General features: G+C 43.6%; 1 protein-coding gene across 7 annotated transcripts in view; it reads left to right on the top strand.

The window, feature by feature from the left end:
• The window catches only part of SULF1 (sulfatase 1), a 144,379-nt gene that overhangs the window by 86,317 nt on the left and 37,616 nt on the right, over positions 1-20,446 (top strand). For 5 of the 7 annotated variants that reach the window (XM_082674906.1, XM_082674905.1, XM_082674907.1 and 2 more), the window contains 6 exons: positions 876-1,045; positions 12,357-12,507; positions 13,448-13,623; positions 15,330-15,458; positions 15,712-15,768; positions 16,552-16,681. In XM_082674906.1, the coding sequence (XP_082531032.1) occupies positions 876-1,045; positions 12,357-12,507; positions 13,448-13,623; positions 15,330-15,458; positions 15,712-15,768; positions 16,552-16,681 (813 nt within the window). The remainder of the gene's footprint in view (positions 1-875; positions 1,046-12,356; positions 12,508-13,447; positions 13,624-15,329; positions 15,459-15,711; positions 15,769-16,551; positions 16,682-20,446) is intronic. The other 2 variants (XM_082674909.1, XM_082674910.1) reach the window with 1 other exon arrangement.

Raw genomic sequence — 20,446 nt, 5'->3', positions numbered from 1 at the left:
AGTTCCAGGCCAGTGATACACACTTAGAGGAAGCAGGTGTTTTAAGTTTTCATTTTTTCTTTTTTATTCCATTTCTTCCCCCTCTTCCCCTTATTGCTTTTGCATCAGCCCCTGGGACTGCCGGTTTAAGTTATTTTATTAACAAGTCAGGCTCTAATCCCAACAGCTGGGTAATTTTAGTTGTGCAATTAACAGTATAATCTGCTGGAGATCAACTGCTCCCCATACTGAGTGTTTCAAATAAATTAATTGATAAAATGTTGCCACTTTTCCCTGGGCACCCAGATTTTGGCCACGACTTTCATTAGCATTTATTATGTAATTCTCACAGGTGAATTTTTAGTTTAAGGAAAAGATCTTTTCTTTTGTTTGTGCATTTATGCGTGTGTGTGTATGCCTGTGTGTGTCTGTGTGTGTGTGTGTTCTGCAACTGTGAATTTGTAGTGGGCGTGGGTGTTTCCTGCCCTTGAAGTAATTAAATTTTTTTTGTCAAAGAATTACATCAGCGAAACCTGAGAATGAAATATGTATCCGGTGTTTCATGTGCTGGAGCATTTGTATTGCCAGTTCTGATCATTATCTTGGGCAAACGGGGACTTGACCCTTTTTTTTTTTTTGCCTAATTCCTAAATTGCACATTATTTTTTAAAAAAGGTTTGTGCACGTTACCCCTTTAGCAAACCCAGAAGGTAACTGCCAGCTGATGTTCTCTGTCTCCGGAAGATGTGTTGCCTCTTTGGGAAGTAGTTTCCCTTCCTGCTTAAGGTCTTACCTCCTCGTTCAGTGAGTTGCTTCTGAGGGAAAGCAGTATTCAAATGTGATCTGATGAATGTCACCTTTTGTAATTTTTGTTTTGTGTCAAATATATGTTTCAGGACTACTTCACAGACTTAATCACTAACGAGAGCATTAATTACTTCAAAATGTCTAAGAGAATGTATCCCCATAGGCCCATTATGATGGTCATCAGCCACGCGGCGCCCCACGGCCCCGAGGACTCAGCCCCACAGTTTTCAAAACTGTACCCCAATGCTTCCCAACACATGTGAGTAACAACCTCAGCTCCGGGACCTGCCGAACGCAGGCCCCGCCTTTGCTCCCCATCTCGCTCCTCCCCTGCACCCCGTTTCCTTCCACGCGGCACCTCCACGAGACGGGAACGCCGGCTTCTGCCTCGAGACCGCGGAACAGGAAGACCCTGAACTCAAGGGCTTGTCGAGGTGCTTTGATTAGGAATCACATCCACATTTGTAAGCGGCTAAACGAAAAGAGAGAGAAGCATGCGGGGTGAATGGGGGGCGATTTTGATCAAGGGTTTCCTTCAGTTGTCTTAAATAATATTCATAGACGTGATCTGATAATAATAATGATCAAGCAGTGTGTTTCTCATAGCAGCTGGGTGGCAACCCCTGGTCTGGTTATAAAAACCCGGGTGGATTCCCTGGGCATGGACTGTTGCAGCTTTGCCGCAGATGTGCAATTAGCATTGCTACAGAGACAGCTGGAGTGGGCTTGCCCGAGAGGCCTTCTCAGGTCAGGCTTTCAAATAACCTGATGTTTTTTTTTAAGAGGAGGGGGTGGGGAGGCACAGCGTAGAGGGCTGATGGCATACAGGGACAGGACAGAGAGCAGAGAGCTGTAATGTGCCTATCATTCTCACTAGCCAAAGTCGATGCTTAGGCAGCAGAGGACGTGATTTTGATTTTCACTCTGTCCGCACACTTTCTTCTTATCCATTGCAATAATGCACAGTCTACGCAGAGCAGCTGGCTCTGTGTCTGCTGAAAGTTTGACCACCAGAGAGGTAGGGAACAGGGTACTGGTGTGTTTCCTTCGTCACTAAACCTCCGGAATACATTCTTCATCTGTTTGTGCTTAAATATCATCCCTTTTCATCCACGCTGATTTTCTATCTGTGATCCCAGACAGAAAAAAAAAACAAAACAAAAAGATTAAATGTACTTCCTTACGAAAAGAGGTAAGTAACTACGGAAGGCATTCTAGTTGCTGGTCAAGACATATCCCTGGAAAACTTTTTCTTTTTATTCTTATTTTTCATCTTATTATAACTAATAAACTGCTGGCTCCTGGTCAGTGGTACTTAGATCCTCTCTATCGTATCAAGTGACTTAGAAGGAAAGAAAGACAAGAACTGACAATACGTACGAAGCCAGGGTGGGTGTCCTACTGAGCATGCCCAGGAACTTGGAGGGTGAAAGTGTTTCGATGCATAAAATATTGTCGACAAAGAAGGTTGCCCCAGCATCTGGGGAATACGGTCTGGATGAGCCATTGTGCTTTGGAATCAACGCTGTGGATGGATATACAAGCCTCTGAAAACCTACCCTACATATAGCTATGCAACTGAATTCATGAATGAAGCCCATGAGTGGTGAGTGGCTCTCCATTACCAATCACTTGCAAATTTAGTAACCAGCTGGTTCAGCGAGAGAAAAAGGTTTTTGCAGGCTTCTTCCATGCCCTGGGACCCACCTTTCTCTTTTCTTTTGAGTCAGAAATCGCTCCCTTTGTTGCGTTAACAGAATCTCAGCCTAAGGTGATTTTCCACAACTGTAAACTTCACTGATGTTTTCCCAAGTTGGAGGACAAGAGGTTGACAAAATGTGTTTTACGGCTCCTTAGAAGTCAGCCTGCCTTTGCAGCTTCAGGGCAAAGTCCTGAGCCTACAGGAAAATCAGCCACAGGCCAAGAGGTTCTGACAGCTCAGCGGCATGCACAGACAGCAGTGCAGGACCAGAGGAATCTGCGAAGTTCTCGGGGCCTCAACAATAGCTTTTAAAAAAAAAAAAAAAAAAAAAGCATCTCTGATTGCAGCAATTTAAATTTCTAATAGTTCCACAAATATTTATGGAGCGCCACCTGTGACATTGTACAACACAGCAGGGATATAGGCACAAGGAAGACACAATTGCTAACCCTGGAGACCCAATGAACTAGGACAGAGGTTGGCACAGAGGGGCCAAATCCAGCTTGCCACCAGTTTTTATAAATAAAGTTTTATTGAAACACAGCCATGCTCATACAGTTAGGTATTGTCTATGGCTGCTTTTGCAACACGACAGTGGAGTTGCGTAGTTGCCGCAGATACCGTATGGCCTACAGTGCGTAAACTATTTACTGTATGATTCTTTACAGATAAGTTTGTCCTGGTCCCCTGCTCTAGGGGGTAGTGTCCAAATAGTCTTATCAGCAGCAGGCCCAGCAGTAAGTACTAGAGCAGGGATCCCAGGGGCTGTGGAAGTTTGGAGGAGGAAGCATGCACATCTTTTAGAGGAACAAGGGAAACTTCAGGGCCCAGAAGGCATTCAAAGTGGGCCACAAAGGATGGGCGAAATTTCTGCAGCTGATATGCAGAGATTGGGTAGATGATTTCAGGAAGAGAATGTGGCGTAGAAAAGTGGTCACCATGTAAATGAGGCCATCTAAGTTGTGACCTAGGAAAGCAATAAGGGATAAAGCTAGAAAGAGAAATTCACAGAATATTGAGAATTTGTGTAATTTGTATGTAAGCATAAGCAGAGAGTCCCTGGAGGCCATTTAGTAAAGGTAGAATGACATCATATGTGAGTTGATCATTTTCTCATGCAAAGTTGCCATTATTCCTCTTTAATGCAAATGAACCACCTGTGTGCCTTAGTAGTGATGCTACTAAGGGAAATCTGCACATGGCAGAGTGGAAAGTTCTCAGGCCTTGGAGCTGACAAGCGTGGGTTCCTATCTCAGCTGTCCTCGCTGAGCCTGTGGGCCGTTTCTTTAAGCTCTCAGAACCTGCATTGTCTCATCTGTAAAATGGGAGTAATCACTAGCACCTTGACGTGGTGTCATGAGTGACAATTAAAAGGGGCCCCACCTTGGGCCTGGGACACAGAAGCCACTTCATAGATGCTAATTCTCATTGATCCTTTCTGTTAAGACAAACCATAAAAAACTGTTCTTTCCGGATTGGATCTTTCTTGACCTACAAAAAGTGCTGCTTCGTTTGGTTCAACTTAACGTTCGGGGAAAGCAGCTAGAGAAAGGACGAGTTGATACTTGTCCGTGGTGCCTTGACAAGTCTGTTGACTAGCTAAGACCCGCATTGATGAGGCTGTCACACCTGGCTATTCTAAAAACACAGACAGAAGCAGCAGCCCGGGCTGTGTTATCTTTGCCAGGTGCAAAATGTGCTATAGGCAAGTGCTAGTTTGGAGAACACTCCTGGCCACAGAAGATGAAAATTCACACCGTGGGATGAGCAATTCAGCTTCTGTTTGCTGCTGAGCTTGGGGCTTTGTGTACCTAGAATGGGGAGATCCGCTGTGTCTCCTGCAGCCCTTAGAAGCCTTGAATTCGGGCATCTTTGTTGTAAAAGTCTCCCCGCTGCCGCTGGAGGAAAGGGCTGGAGAGAGTCCGTGTGCGTCTCTTGTCACTGTGAGTGACTGCCCAGGTTCACAGTTCAGTCCGCACACAAAAGGAGTGAGACAAATTGAAGGCAAGCTTTCCATTGTGGCGCTCCGAGCTCCTGAATGGCTGGTTTCCTTAGCGAGAACAACAGCAAGGCATTCAAGCAAAGGGATGCAAGAAGTTAAGTGCTTTGCAGAGATATTCGGCAGGCCCTAGGAAAGCAGAACGAGAAGCTGCAGGCTCTCCCCTTTCGGCGGGGGGATTCAAGCCATGTGAGCACTCTCCTTGAGGTCACCTTCCTTGGTGGTCAAGCATTTTCCAGATGCCTTTCATCCGCCTTGGGTTAGAGCTATCTGACCCCCTCAGCCTGCAGCGAATGTATCAGGTTTCCATGGTGTTCGCCGTTCCAACAAAGGAAGGAAGCCAGTCCAATATTGCGGCTAGAGGTTATGCCAGCCGGCTAAGAATGAGAACAGATTACAGACGGACGGAAGACACTGTTTGATCAGACAGTGGCTCAGCCACTCCTGGCCTCTGAGAGTTCTGAGGGAGCCTCCGTCATGATAATCACCTATAATCACCGTTACCATAGAGCCCTTCACTATGGCTGCGACCCTACTGCACTTCCCAGTAAATTCTCTCCCCCTTATCCTCACAGTAATGCTCTAGCCTCATCCTCACTTGGCATCACTTTTCTCTCCTGGCCTCAGTGATGTGATAATATGCACCTGTGGACAAAAGCCTTTATGAGAAAGGAGATTCCATTTATCTTCCCGATGATTCTATGAAGGGCTCAGACTTCCTGAATACTTTCCTACCAACTAAGCATCTATGAACTTAAAACTTTTTTTTGTTCCAATTCAACTGTTCTTTCTTTCTGTCCCTGGAAATGTGTATGACTGTACACACACACACACACACACACACGCACACGCACACACACACACACAGAGGTTCACGTGAAATCTAAAATTTCAGTACCACTAAGTTGCAGGAATTGTTCTGACAGTGGAGTTTGGGATGGACACGGCACGTCAAAGGGAAAACTACGTCTGTGTAGCCTCAGAACAGTTTTCAAAACACCTTTGTTATCTAAAGTTGGAAAGAAATGTCTTGCCTTAAAAAGAATGTGCACGTTCTCCCTCATTTCTTCCACAAATACATAAAAGGATATGTTTTCGAAGATGAGAGAGTTTTAAATCCCCCATAAACATTTGTGATTGGGGCAGAATTCATTGCTCCCTTTCCTCTATTCCCACTCTCTTCTTCTCTCTATGTTTACTACATATCCCATTGCACTGGCTGTTTACCCAGATCCCCGAAGTGCAATCGCACAAGTCCAGGGGGCCGTTTTCACACTCAGTATCACGTGAATGGTGCCCTGCTGCTAGGCAAGGTCGCTCTTTCCCAAAGGCAGGACCCAGTGGTCCATCTCTACCTCTCGTTGTCTGGTGAGCACAGCTCCTGTTGCTCTAGTTGTACAATACGTTTTTGTTTAGCAAATGAGTAAACATATTAACCCCACCAACTAGCTGACATTAAGACACTATTTTAACTAGTATGAAAATAGTTGAACAATCAGTTTTATAAATTAAATGAGTACCTAGAGATAGTATAATTTCGTAAATTTTTAATTAAAAAAATGAATACCCAAAGTTTATTTTTTTTAAAAAAAAAGACCCAAATAGCTTTGCCCAGGTCACATAAGTAGATAGGGACAAAACTGGAGCCCAAACTCGACTCTCTTGGACCCTAGATCTTTCCACTACACCGGGCTTGTTCAGTACCCATCACAGTCACAATTGATAGGAGAAGAGTTCCCTACGTATGTCTTTGCACAATTAGAATTGGAGTTTGCAGCATCATTGGAAGACTCTTTAAATTAGTTTTATGATATGCCTTTTTATTTTAAAGTTTTATGATTTATCTATAATCAAGATCATTTGGTATTATCCTGCATGTGTTCAAATATTGCCTACCTAAAGACATTTGAACTCAAATGGGGAAGATCTCCAAGAAGTCAATTAAATTAAATACGTTTAATTTTAGTGAAAGCTGAGATGGTGTGGCCTGGGAGATTAAGTCTAGAATTTCCAGTATAATGCTTTGAGTGTGTGCGTCTTAAATCTATACAACTAACTTATTCTGGGAATCGAGACCTATTTCTCAGTGAGTGATTATCTTGCTACCAATAAGGGTATTAAGAGTTAGGATTTTTGTTGTCGTATGAGACTAAATAGCAAATGAAGAAAACATGTTCAAATACAAAACGCTCAAAATATATTTATTTTCTGTGGGGTGACAGCAAAGACCATCAGTGGCACAAATGAACTGCTGAGTTCTTTGCATTTTGCCGCGAATGGGTTTAATATATGACACATGCATTTCTTGAAACTATTTCTGTGCTAGTAAGAATTATTCTCCCTAAACAACCACCCATCAAATAGAAAGGGGACATGATTGATTTTCAGAATTCTTATCCCTGTTATGTCAATAAGCAATACGAGCAAGAAAACCAAAGCCCGGGGAGAATTGGCATTGATGGCAAAGGTTGAACGTACAAGGCCAGTAGTCTGAGCGATCTGCGAGCTCGTACACTGAGCAATAACTCCAGACAAACAATGACTAGAGGAAAGCAACGTGCAGGGAAGCCTTGCTGGGCAAAGCTCACGTTTTTAAGTATTGGAATAATCTGTTGAGGGTTACAGGTACCTTCCTGAAAGTTAGGAGGTCTGGAGAGCATAGTTCTGGGCCAAACATGTATCTGAACAAACTACAGACCAGGCACATGTGACTGTAATTCTGACAGATTTTCGTTTTTTGAGGGTTTTTTAAAAGAAAGCAACAGAAACTCAAAAAACGACAAGTTGGTCCTTTGTCCTCTCCATTTTCAAGCAAACAGCCAGTGTTATCTACCTTCTTGAGGATGCCTCCAGTGTGCCCTGGAGGGTCAGACTTGATTCTGTATTTGCAACAAACATAGACACATAGCAGCTGGTGGGAGGCGTCTGAATGGGAAACAGAAGCAGCTAATATTTTATTTTATTTATTTTTTATTTTATTTATTTTTTCTTTATTTATTTTTGGCTGCGTTGAGTCTTCATTGCTGCCCGTGGGCTTTCTCTAGTTGCGGCGAGCGGGGCCTACTCTTTGTTGCGGTGCGCGGGTTACTCATCGTGGTGGCTTCTCTTGTTGTGGAGCACGGGCTCTAGGCGTGTGGGCTTCAGTAGTTGTAGCACACGGGCTCAGTAGTTGTAGCTCGCGGGCGCTAGAGCACAGGCTCAGTAGTCGTGGTGCACGGGCTTAGTTGCTCCGTGGCACGTGGGATCTTCTCGGACCAGCACTCGAACCCGTGTCCCCTGCATTGGCAGGCGGATTCTTAACCACTGCGCCACCAGGGAAGCCCGCAGCTAATATTTTAAATTAGGATGAAGGCTAATGATTTCAGGACTTACTTTTTATAGAAAGAAATGTATGGATCCGTGCTTTTTTTTTTTGCGGTACGCAGGCCTCTCACTGTTGTGGCCTCTCCCGTTGCGGAGCGCAGGCTCAGCGGCCATGGCTCACGGGCCCAGCCGCTCCGCGGCATGTGGGATCTTCCCGGACCGGGGCACGAACCCATGTCCCCTGCATCGGCAGGCGGACTCTCAACCACTGCGCCACCAGGGAAGCCCTGGATCAGTGCTTTTAATGATGGGGATTTTGAGGTGCTCGTTGGGGACGGCAGTTCAGTGTGACATCATGGAGGGAGCAGGGGTCCCAGCATGTTCTTTCAGGGCCACCTCCATACGCTTTACTATGTCATTTGTAAAGTGGGAGTAAGATGCCCTGCCGTCTCCGGGCTGCTACAGCAAGCAGGTGAGCTGTGACGTGATAAGCTCTCTCCCAGCTACCTGTAAGTGTGGGTGTGATGTGGTCACAGCATTTGTCCTCTGGAGTCACTGACACCTCTTTGAAGCCTCACGAGAACTCTTTGAAATCCTTGCTCCCGTTATAGAGATGAGGAAACAGAGGCCTAGAGAAAAAAGTTGCTCTAGATCACACACTAGTAAATAACAGGACTGGGATGAGAATTCAGGTCTGATTCCAAAACATTCTGGAACAATTGGATATGTGGTTTTCCACTGTTCCCTAAAACAGTTACTTGCTTCTCTGTGGCTCGTGGGCCAGCCAACAGCTCCAAGCTCTGTCTGAATAATTGTAAGTCAATTCTTAGGACGGCAAGCCTTCATTATCCCTGGGGGACAGAAGGCTGCATCTTCCAGGAATTTGGCAAACCCCAGCAGGAGGCAACCACAGGTCTTTGGCAAAAGATCACTTTTCAACAACAGTGTCAGTTCCAGCGACCCCCAACCTTCCACCTGCAGGTCCCTGGACAGCTGCTGTTCTGTGGGAAGCAGTGGCAGCCTGTCTTCCTTTAAAAGGCAAATGCTTATCCCCCCTCCCCCCCTGCTGAGATCCCACCTGGGATCTCATCCCCAGAGCAGGTGTGTGTGTGGGGGGGTCATCTCCCACATCCAGAAATTAAGAAAAACAGGGGATGGGGGAAGGACAGCTTTGACAGCGGACCTGAACTCTCCCTTTTAATATAAGCCAGATTGAACATATGTCATTCTGTAAATCCGGGAGTCCAATTTGAGCCTTGTAATTTGCTGCAACCTTCCCTGTTCCTCAAAGCGAGGTGGATGGAACCCTGCCAAGCACGTGAAGGTAAACGGTGGAGGACATGATTGGCCCACGGTGAACCTGCCTTTCGGTTCCCTATTGTAATTTTTAATTGTGTTGAGTTTTTGTGGTTTAAAAAAAATCGACTAGATTTATTTTAAAATTAAGGCAAACCAACATCAAAGGCAGTAAGAGGAGAGGGTGAGGTATTATGAAGAAACCCCATGTAATCTTTTATAGCCGTATTGTTTTTCAGGGCACGTATCAGTAAGTGGTGAGGGACCTTTTGTGACCAACTTGCTCTATTTCTCTGACCTCAAACTACCCCCATGGGTGAAAATCTCTTTCCGCCAGGATTTAGATGGCCCCTCTCTCCACCTCCTCTTCTGTCTCTTAATCTAATCCTGTTTGTAAGGCGACACGCTGTGTGAAGAATAAAAAACATGGGCTTAAGTCCCTTCCTACTGCCCAGGCCCCTGAGATACAAGAGTCAGATTTGGCCCGTGGTGCAATTTTAGATATGAAGAACGCTTTCGGGCCAAAAGTGGGACCATTTGGCTCATGAGGTGTCTACTTGGTAAGGAGACGAAAGTTAATGTTGAAAGTTTCTCCTACAGAGAATGGCAAGTGATATCTGAAAGTTTGTTTTTTAATGCCATGAGATTTTTTTCAACCCATATCCTTTTATAGAACACATTTTTTTATTGGCTCATGTAGGAAACTCAGGTACGTCTTCTGTTCTGGGCACTTTAAAGTGATAGATAGATAGATAGAGATAGAGAGATAAATATAGATAGAGGGGATAGAGATAGATGACAGATAGATATAGATAGATAATAGAGAGAGAGAGAGAGATAAATATAGATAGAGGGGATAGAGATAGATGACAGATAGATATAGATAGATAATAGAGAGAGAGAGAGAGAGAGATAAATATAGATAGAGGGGATAGAGACAGATGACAGATAGATATAGATAGATAATAGACAGACAGATATAGATAGATAATAGATAGATAGACAGACAGATTCGTTGTTCCTCAAAACAACTTTTTATTAGAGATGCCCTTATCCCCATTTACAGATGAGCAAATCGAGCTGCAGGTGCTTTTCCCACCCTACAAATCTGTCTCCTTAAAGGGGAGTTAACTTACACTTCTGAGTGTAACTTGTACACTTTTAGTGACAGTGTCTCCTGTGCTCTGTGTTATATTGTCATTTGAGCTGTGGCATTTCTGCTGGTTAACCCGCATCCTTACAGATCATCAGGGTAACTTTTTACACCAGGAAGACCAATGGTACCAAAACAGCATTTTCAAATATAAAAGAGAGGTGCTGCAAATCCACTGGCAGAAGAAAATGCATAGTCACAGGTGGCATTTATAGAGCCCTGTGTTCATGGAAACACCCCTGTGTACAATCATACATCTCAGAAACTCCAAGTTCCCCCATGCGAAATTCCCTCCATGACGGAACCACTGGAACACGGTCGAGGCTCCTGGACTCACCAGGCTCACAGCGACTGATTGTTTCTCCAGTTTTATAATAAATGATGCCACAGGGTCACCTTCAGTCGTCATTATCCACCATCTTTCACTGATAGGATCCTCCCCAGAACAGAGACTGGTAATGAAATTTCTCGATCAACATAGACTGTTGCTTATTCTGTGAGACTGGCTCTTTGCACAGTTGTGGTTCATATGAAGAGCAATCTCAGATGCAGGAAACTCCCCTCGTTCTACTTTCTTTTCATTTTTTTAAAGTGAATGGGCTTTGGAACCAAGTCCTCGTTCTATTACCCGCTAATTTTATTAACCTGAGAAAGTTATTTACCTTTGCTAAGCCTTAGTTTTCTCGGCTGTAAAGTAGGAATGATAAACCTATATCCCAGAAGAGCTGAGCTAATTAAATGAATTGATGTGAATAAAACACTTAGCACGATACCTGACACGTGGTAAATACTCACTAAGTTTTTAATATTTATTAAATGTTTAATAAAACATTTATTAAATGTTTAATAAAACATTAAGTATTTATTTAATGTTTAATATTAAACAACGCTTATATGCTTATCAGCTAAGGAAAAGGTTCAAGTACGTTATAGTCTGGCCGAGAGGTCAAATGAAAAACAAACATTTCTCACTGTGAGAATTGTTCTAGCATAGATATGTTCTTTGGGAGTGTGAGGTAGCAGCATCTAATGGTCCAGGGAGCTGGGGAATACTTCAAAGAGAAAGTGACGTGCTTTGTGTGGCCCCAAAGGAAAGTATGGACACCTCTTGGATCTCTGCAATAGATTAAATATAGGCTTGAACCACCTGTCCTAGAACAACAGAACCCACTTCCCTATAGTTAACAAAAAATTATGCCCTGCGCCTATATTGATTTGTCTATAATGAATAGCTCTATTGCTAAGCATGTATATTGCCGTAGACTTGGTTATAATTCCAGAAAATCCAATTAAATTAATGGTATCTTGGGCTTCCCTGGTGGCGCAGTGGTTGAGAGTCCACCTGCCGATGCAGGGGACGCGGGTTTGTGCCCCGGTCCAGGAAGATCCCACATGCCGCGGAGTGCCTAGGCCTGTGAGCCATGGCCGCTGAGCCTGCGCATCCGGAGCCTGTGCTCTGCAACGGGAGAGGCCACAACAGTGAGAGGCCCGCGTACCACACAAAAAATAATAATAATAATAATAAATTAAAATTAATTAATTAATTAATTAATGGTATCTATATACAAGGTTAGGAATGAGAAAAATTCATAGAGACTAGATATGTAAGTAATCCATAAAATACCCTAGTAAATTCAAGAGAAGAAAATGTATTGCAATTTTGATTCCTCATCATTGCACATAATGTATCAGTGACTATATTTCATGGCCTAATTAGCAATAAAATTTTTCGAGTTAATATCACCATGAGAACATTCTCTTCTACATTACTGAGTTTTATCTGTAGATTTGTAACATGACCACAATCATGTTGACGTGTTTTTACACATTTTAGTCAAAGGACCCAAAGGAACTTGCACTAATTAGATTTTTAGCTGCCAGTCTTGGTCTTCTAAGTTTGAATCCGTATACTTTCAGAGGGCTTGCGCTGTTTGGGGTGGTGCGGACTTCAGATCTCTATATAAACACAGAGAGATATATGGGAGAAAAAAATACTTTAGCAGTGTCTAAATTATCTTTCCTAAATTGTTATTGTTACTTCACAGTCTTTAACTTGAGATATGTCTCTAAATGGCTGAAAAGCGTATATAGTAAGACTCGTTTCTGGATATTTGCAGAACTCCTAGTTATAATTATGCACCAAATATGGACAAACACTGGATAATGCAGTACACGGGACCCATGCTGCCCATCCACATGGAATTCACAAACGTTCTACATCGCAAACGGCTTCAGACTTTGATGTCAGTGGATGACTCTGTGGAAAGGGTAAGCACACGAACTTGCCTCAGTGACAGGCTTTGGTCCAGCTCCCCTTACGTAGACCCATTCTTGCCCATCCTGTTTTTGTAGTTGTTGTTTCTCATTTTAAGAGAGAGAGTGTGCGTGTATTCTGTTAATTCACCATTGCTCCCTTATCTTGTCCCCTTTCTATTACCTCTCCGTGCTTGGCTCTTGTGGAGCCAGTAGCAGAGAGGAGATACAAATCAAGACATCATAAATCAAGGGCTAGAGCTGCAAATACCTTCAGGAATTAAGCAAATAATGTAAGTAGCTAAATCAGATCCAGTATAAGGCAATAGGGAATGGTGGGGCTTGTGGTGAACTTGAAACTAAATGCCCCCATCTAAAGCAGGGAGCAACTACTCAACTTCAACTAATTTTTGTTGTGTAAGAATGTGGATCCAGTATCAAGTCCTCTGACTTCTAAAAGAAGCCAGAAATACAAATATTTTATTTGAAATTTCCCGAATTTTAAAACATAAGCCAAACAAGACATGCCTGAAGGCTGGATCTAGCTGGATCGGGCTCAGAAATAGCCTGTTTTTAACCCTTGATAACTAGATATGAGTGATGATAGTCAAATTTGCTTTTAAATGGATTTTTCAAAGTAAAACCTTAAAGTTTGGTGGTGGAGGTTGTTTTGTGGGGGTTTTTTTTCCAAATAGGCAAACAAAACCTTTAAATAAAACGTACCAGACTCACAAAAGTTACATATTATACAAAATCCACTGTGTTATTAGACTTTTTCCCTCCAGGATTGCAGGCAACTGGAAAATGTGGGTAATGTACATGTTTGTTGGCCTTATTAAAGCAACTCTTGCCTTCTAAAAATAATGGGAAAAAGGTTTGGGTGAAATCATGGCAGCACTGTTGTCATCTTACGCCATCACAATTGCTTCTGACTGGTGTCTGTGCTGTGTTTCAGCTGTATAATATGCTTGTGGAAACGGGGGAGCTGGAGAACACTTACATCATCTACACTGCCGACCACGGTTACCATATCGGGCAGTTTGGACTGGTCAAGGGGAAATCCATGCCATATGACTTTGATATCCGTGTGCCTTTCTTTATTCGTGGTCCAAGTGTAGAACCAGGATCGATGTACGTATTTCTCTGTTTCCAACATTCAGCTGTCATAGCTCGTGTACGTCTGAGATAATTCAATTACCAATCTCAGGCTCTGGTTTCCTTTCATCCAAACAAAAAGGGTGCATGTAGGTTGGTAATTCAGAAGACAAAAACCTCCTCCCTGCTCCACCCCTCCCCCACTTCTGCCACATGTTAAATTAACTAAAGTATACTCTTTCAAGAGAAAGGAAAAATAACTGTATCAGTGATTCATTCTCTCAAATTTACCAGAATGCATGAGGCTGTGTGCACAGACACAGAATGTGATCTTTAGGAACATTATCCTTACCTTCTTTGAATCTTTTTTTAAAAATAACCAGTCCTTCCTCTTGTTTTGTTGGGGTTTTTTTTTGCAGGCCTCTCACTGCTGTGGCCTCTCCCGTTGCGGAGCACAGGCTCCGGACGCGCAGGCTCAGCGGCCATGGCTCACGGGCCCAGCCGCTCCGCGGCATGTGGGATCTTCCCGGACTGGGGCACGAACCCGCGTCCCCTAAATAGGCAGGCGGACTCTAAACCACTGCGCCACCAGGGAAGCCCTTGTTTTTTATTTTTTAATTATTACTAAAGAATTTTTTAAAGAAAATTAAATTTTAAGAACTTTAAATAAAGTTTAAATAAATTTTAAGAAAAGAAGCCTGAAGGACTGGAATTCCATTTCTGTCACCTTAAGCAAGTCTCTGCATCCCTCTGTATCTAGATATTCCCATCGTAAAATGGGTTTCATTTGCCCTACCGATCAAAATGTTTCGTGTAACTGTTAGTAGAGATATAGCAGGTGCTGCCCGTTAAAAAGCATCTGTGAAAAACTTCTGATATTATTATGGAAGCAATAGGCAATATTCAAATGGAGGCAACTCAACCACTTAAATAAATGTGTTTTTAATCATTAAAAAAATGTTTTGTGTAAAATGAGATCATGTACATGAAACAATTATGGAAAGAGTGAAAGAAAAGAGTGCAAGTAGAATTCAAAAGCTGGAATGATCCTTAAAGACCATCCAGCCTGGACCCCTGATTTCACAATGAAGACGCTCCACAGACAGGGTACGTGCCTCTCTCAGAGTCCCCGATCGTGGAGGTGGCAGCCTTGGGGCCCAGATCCCAGATATTCTGAGTCTCATCTACGAGTCTCGTCCGCAGCTGCATTCCACTGCATCCTGGGGACGAGGGGATGGCAGTAAGAAGGACTCCTTTGGAGAATGTTATCCTGTCTCTCCAGATCATTGGAAACCCCTGGGGAAGTGTCAGATCTAGAGTGACAAGGCTTTATGTTTGCAAGATTAGGAAGCATGGATTGAATTCAAGTATAAAAACCTTGTGTCCTTTTTCAGAAGGTTGATTTCGGAGCCCTAGTTCAACAGAGGAGTGGTGGACTATTGGGTTTCAGAAGAAAATACACAGCTTACAAAAACCAAATATCAGGCCACAATTTGTCGGTCAGTGTGGCCAGAGTTCCGGGGTGCAGGCATCTCTCCAGCCCTGTGACAGCCAGTTCATCTTTCTCTTGGCCCTGGTTGCTGACCACTCAGGCACCTCCCAGATGCAGCCACCGTCCCTTGGGGACCAGATGAGAGGCTGAGAAGCAGTGAAGGCCAGGGAGTCCTGGGATGGAGAAAACAGCCCTGGTGGCACCCTCCACTGGTGCTGGGTCTGGGGCGTGACCATCTATCCCTTTGCAGAGTCCCACAGATTGTTCTAAACATTGACCTGGCCCCTACCATCCTGGACATTGCTGGGCTCGACGCACCTCCTGACATAGACGGCAAGTCTGTCCTCAAACTCCTGGACCAGGAAAAGCCAGGTAACAGGTGCGTCAGTTTTCTTCCCCTGAGCCAGCCCTGAGCACATTGGCTCCCAGAGCTGGGCAGCAGCTGGCAGAAGTAGAGGCAAAATACCCTTTGCACCTGAGGATCACCCTTGTGAATAGCGTATTAATGGAGATGCAGTCCTTGTGTCCTGGTCTGGGGAAGTGAGAGGTGTTGCTTTAAATAAACTGTTAGCACAGATCCGTTTGGAAAAACGTCCAAATGCCAACAGTAAATAATATTATTTTGCTTTCAGGTTTCGAACAAACAAGAAGGCCAAAATTTGGCGTGATACATTCCTCGTGGAAAGAGGGTAATTATTGGTTCCTAGGGTGCTTCTGGGCACCAGTCCTAGTGGGCAGCTCTCCCTGCTGGGAATGTTTTTCCCCTTATTTTGGTTTACTAAGCGTGCAGATTTCGTAAACTTAGTCATAAGACTGAACATTTGCGACTCATCCTTCCCTGGCCAGCAGAGTAAGGATTGTTGCATCAGAATTGCAAAGATGGGACCACAGCCCTTACGTGGCTCTGGATTGACAGTTGCATTTCTCCACCTCGCTTCCTAATTGGACCAGTCAATTGACTTTCTCAACCTTCTTTCCCATCTTCTGCCTGACACCCTTTTCCTTCTTTTCCTTATGTGCCTTTACTAGTTTTGACTAGACAAATCTATGAGATTGTAACTGTTCCTGAGTCACTTCTGGGTTTGCCCTTTTGATTTATAACGCCCAGGGTCTTTGTTTTCCTACATACTTACACTGAGAGGGAGAAAAGCATTTCTATCATTGCTTTTTAACAAGAAAAGAACGTTAAGCCTGGAAAGCTAAACGTTTCTGCCCATAGTTTTGAAATGAATGGTTTTGGAGGAAATGACTCTTCCTCCCCTGACCTCTCGTCCTCATAGTTCCCAGCTGGTAATTTTTTTGCAAAGGACTCATGAAATGTGGGGTTCCTGTGGTTTTACCCTTGATATCAATTTCTTGCTGCCTGGAGAATGTGGAGTCATGTGACAGGGAAGGAAAAAGAACAGGCAGGTCTCAGCGAAGGTCATTTCAGATCCCTTCTCACAGAAGAAGCTTTTCCCTTTCTGTCAAAGGAAATTGCTACGTAAGAAGGAAGAATCCAACAAGAATATCCAACAGTCCAATCACTTGCCCAAATATGAGAGGGTCAAAGAACTGTGCCAGCAGGCCAGGTACCAGACAGCCTGTGAACAACCTGGGCAGGTGAGTGACACAGCTTTTCTGCACCATGACTCACATGCTTCTCTAATTCTAACGTAAAATCTTTTCAACATGTCCAATAATGTACATTTATGTATAAAGAATTTCTCCATAGCCGTCATGGAGTGCCCACTGTGACATCTTTCCCCTGACTGAGCAGTGTCTAACTGGTCCAAGCTGGGCCTTCTCATCACTGCTTGGGCTTCCTCCAACTAAAACAGATGGTGCTGGGCTTCCCTGGTGGCGCAGTGGTTGAGAGTCCGCCTGCCGATGCAGGGGACGCGGGTTCCCGTCCCAGTCCGGGAAGATCCCACGTGCCGCGGAGCGGCTGGGCCCGTGAGCCATGGCCGCTGAGCCTGCGCGTCCGGAGCCTGCGCTCCGCAACGGGAGAAGCCGCGGCAGTGAGAGGCCCGCGTACCACAAAAAAAAAAAAAAAAGACGGTGCTCTCAGAGACTTCCAAATATCAGCCCAATTAGCCAGCATCCGTTCGAGATATCAGACATATGAAATGGATAGTCAGGTTAGAAAGATCAGAGACTGGTTCCATCTGAGGAAAAAGCTCCATCCCTGGGGCCCCTCCTAACTGGCCATCAGGAAGGGTCGAGTGGCAGCTTAATCAAGATCTTGGGTAAATGACTATGTATAAACTAGCTAACGAGTGAGAGCCTACCGTAGAGCACAGGGAACTCGACTCAATACTCTGTGGTGACCTAAATGGGAAGGAAATCCGAAAAAGAGGGGATATATGTATACGTATAGCTGATTCACTTTGCCAAAATCTAACACAAATTGCAAAGCAACTATACTCCAATAAAAATTAATTTAAAAAAAGAGATCTTGGGTAGATGCTGAGCCTCTGGACAGTGAATCACCCCAAGAGATTGGGTCTCCCCATGCTAAGACCAGATGTCATCTAACCCAGAGAGGCGGACAGAGTCTGTGACCAAGGTTGAAGAATGAATAGGGAAGCCATATTCTGTTTGATGATTGTTTCTACCTGTGCTCACAAAATTTCTGACATCAAATATTTCATTAGAATAAATCCTCTTCGTTAATAGAAATATTACCAGGGAGTTCAGGGCTACCCAGAACACCAACTATTACCAATAAGAACTAAAGAATGACCGTGTGATGAATCAACACAGATCTGTTTTTAAGGAAAGTGAGAACATAGGAACACAAGTTACTCTAAGCACTCTTGATGGAAATCTCTGCTAGCTGGGAGAAATACACTATGTCATGATGAGAGGGACTGAATTTCTGCCTAAGTCATTGCAATTTAGAACAAAATTGGAGGAAAGAGAAAAATAACATTTATCGAGCATTTGTCTTATGCAAGACACTGCACCCAGAGTTTTATACACATTAGCTCAATTTAATCTTCACATCCGTTGAGTGAAGAAGGCGTAGACATCCTCATTTTACAACCTGGGGACCCATAAGTTTTCTGATTAAAACTCTGGTCTCTTGCTGCTTTCCAAGGTAAATTTCATTAACAAGGTGAAGAGAAGTTCAATTCTTCTGTGAGTCTTTTTTTTTTTTTTAATTTATCTGACCTCTAAATAACCACACAACTACCCAACATCAATCCAAGGTATCAGACACAGGAAATAAATAGCCCGTTATTATGAAAATGGCCTCACTCATTATACTCTATTTATACGGCATCTAGCGTATTGAATAGATGTTCATAATGAACTACCTGACCCTCATATGCTCTGAATTTCCTCATGCCTTTTCATACACAGGAATCCCTTTGAAGTGGAAAGAGGTGAGGAGGGAGGTCTCTTGAAGGAAGGGATAAAACCAGGCCTTCATGGCACTCTGGTAAGTCAGTTTTCAAGTGCTTAGTGGAGAAGCTTAGACCTATTCATTATACTTCAATTTGAAGTCTTCAAATCCTTCTTATGGAAGCTCTAAGTATTATTATGATTAAACTCTCAGAATTGTTTTGTAGCTCTAAAATGATTTTTATGAGCCAGCCTCAATAGACTAACTTTACTTCTATTCAGGAGTTGGAAATATTCAGTGTTAAATATATCTCATGCACCTTGGTGATCTTGTTACTATTTCAGCCCTTTAAGTGGCGAGACTTATAACCCTTTGAGAATAAGATACATGGCCTACCTTTCAGTATACAGTTTTGCAAACCTATCCATATGGCTTGCGCTGAAGTTTTCCTATATGTCCTCAAGGACAAATGCAGGATAAACTAGATTATTGGCACAAGCTCTTCACTCATGTGCTGAATGCCAACTATGTTAAAAACTTCACTTTGCTTTTTTACATTAATAGTTTTCTAAACTCGTTTTGCCCCCATGAAATACTTTAATATTTGGCTCCCTGGAATTTTCCTCTGCTGCTTTATTTCTATGTTAATCAGTCTGAATTTGGATTCTATCACATAAATATATGAGAACTTCTCAAAGAGCAATCTCTTTGAGGAGTGCCTGAATTAATGGAGCAAAGAATTAGACTCTTCCCAATGGTGATTTCTTTCTATAGGTGGCGCTCAAACCGTAGCTTTAGAATCTGAGAACTGAGAAAATTTTGAGCCTCTTCAAGGCAGTTATTAAATCTGTCGGTCTAACCTGACATAGCTGTATTCTATAAATCTTTATATGTTGGCCTTTTGCTCTGTTATCTGGCTCCACTTTGAAGATTATCTTTTTAGTTACAATATCACTGACTTTTAGAGGAAAAGAAAAAAAGTCCAGAGTAATGAGATTGTTCAGGAACAAGGCGACAGCTAAGACTAGAGCTAACCTGCTTGGGTTTCCTTCCCTTGACGTGGGTTTCACACGTGGCTTGTGCCCTGCTTCCCTTCCTCTAACCAAAGTGAACGGCCTTCCTTCACAGGCAGCACCATCATTTTTTGGTTTGACCCTCTATGTGGTGCAGAGGAAAAATCAGCACCATTAGCCCCATTCCCTTCACTCCTCCTCCCCAAAGAAACAGTGCACCTCCCCTCACCAGACCCCCGTGCCTGGTCACCAAAGGATGGTTTGGGGTCAACGTGGTTGCGGGAAGTGGAGTAAATAGGAAAGAAGAAAGTGAAGTTCAAAGGTTTGGCTTAGAATATGGACATCCACTACCTTTCGGTTGCGTGTTCTTGGACAAAAAGCTTAATTTCTCCTGAGTCTTGGGTTTTCTAGCTCAAGGAAGAAACTTGATCTCTGTCTTTGGAGGAGGAAGTGATATTATATATGTAAAGCGCTAGATGAGCTGTAAGGCATGTGCAAGTATTGGATGTTGGGTGTTACTATTGTTCCAGGCCATCTTACCTGTTGTTTTCATTCCTGTGAAGCCAACAGGCAGTTAAAATGGGCCAGGATCCCAGACAGTTGGCATCACTTCACCACGTGAACAAAGCAACCAGCAGGGACTAATTAAGACAGCAGGGACATATGCGTTTGCATTATTTCCATGTTACTGAATTAATACGAGGCTGAACGTGAATTCCCACCACCCTCTCAGCTGGCGTTGCACCCCCAAGCGTATTTACGTACACACTATGCACACACACACACACACACACACACGCATGTATGCACACATGCACCCACTCATGTACAAACTCAACTTCTGTCTGAAGACTTTGGCTCAACAGAGAACAGAGATCAGTGACGCTCAGTTCTGTCTGCACATTAGAATCACCTGGGGAGCTTTCGCAAACACTGACGTACAGCCTCGCTGCAGACCAGTCAGATGAACATGTCTGCAGGTGAGGCCAAGGCATCTGTATTTTTTAACAAAGTTACAAACCA

Source organism: Grampus griseus (genome assembly GCF_964374135.1).
Source record: "Grampus griseus genome assembly, chromosome: 17".
Lineage (NCBI taxonomy): Eukaryota > Metazoa > Chordata > Mammalia > Artiodactyla > Delphinidae > Grampus > Grampus griseus.
Note: the sequence above shows the minus strand (reverse complement) of the source record. Positions and strands in the feature narration are given on the sequence as shown.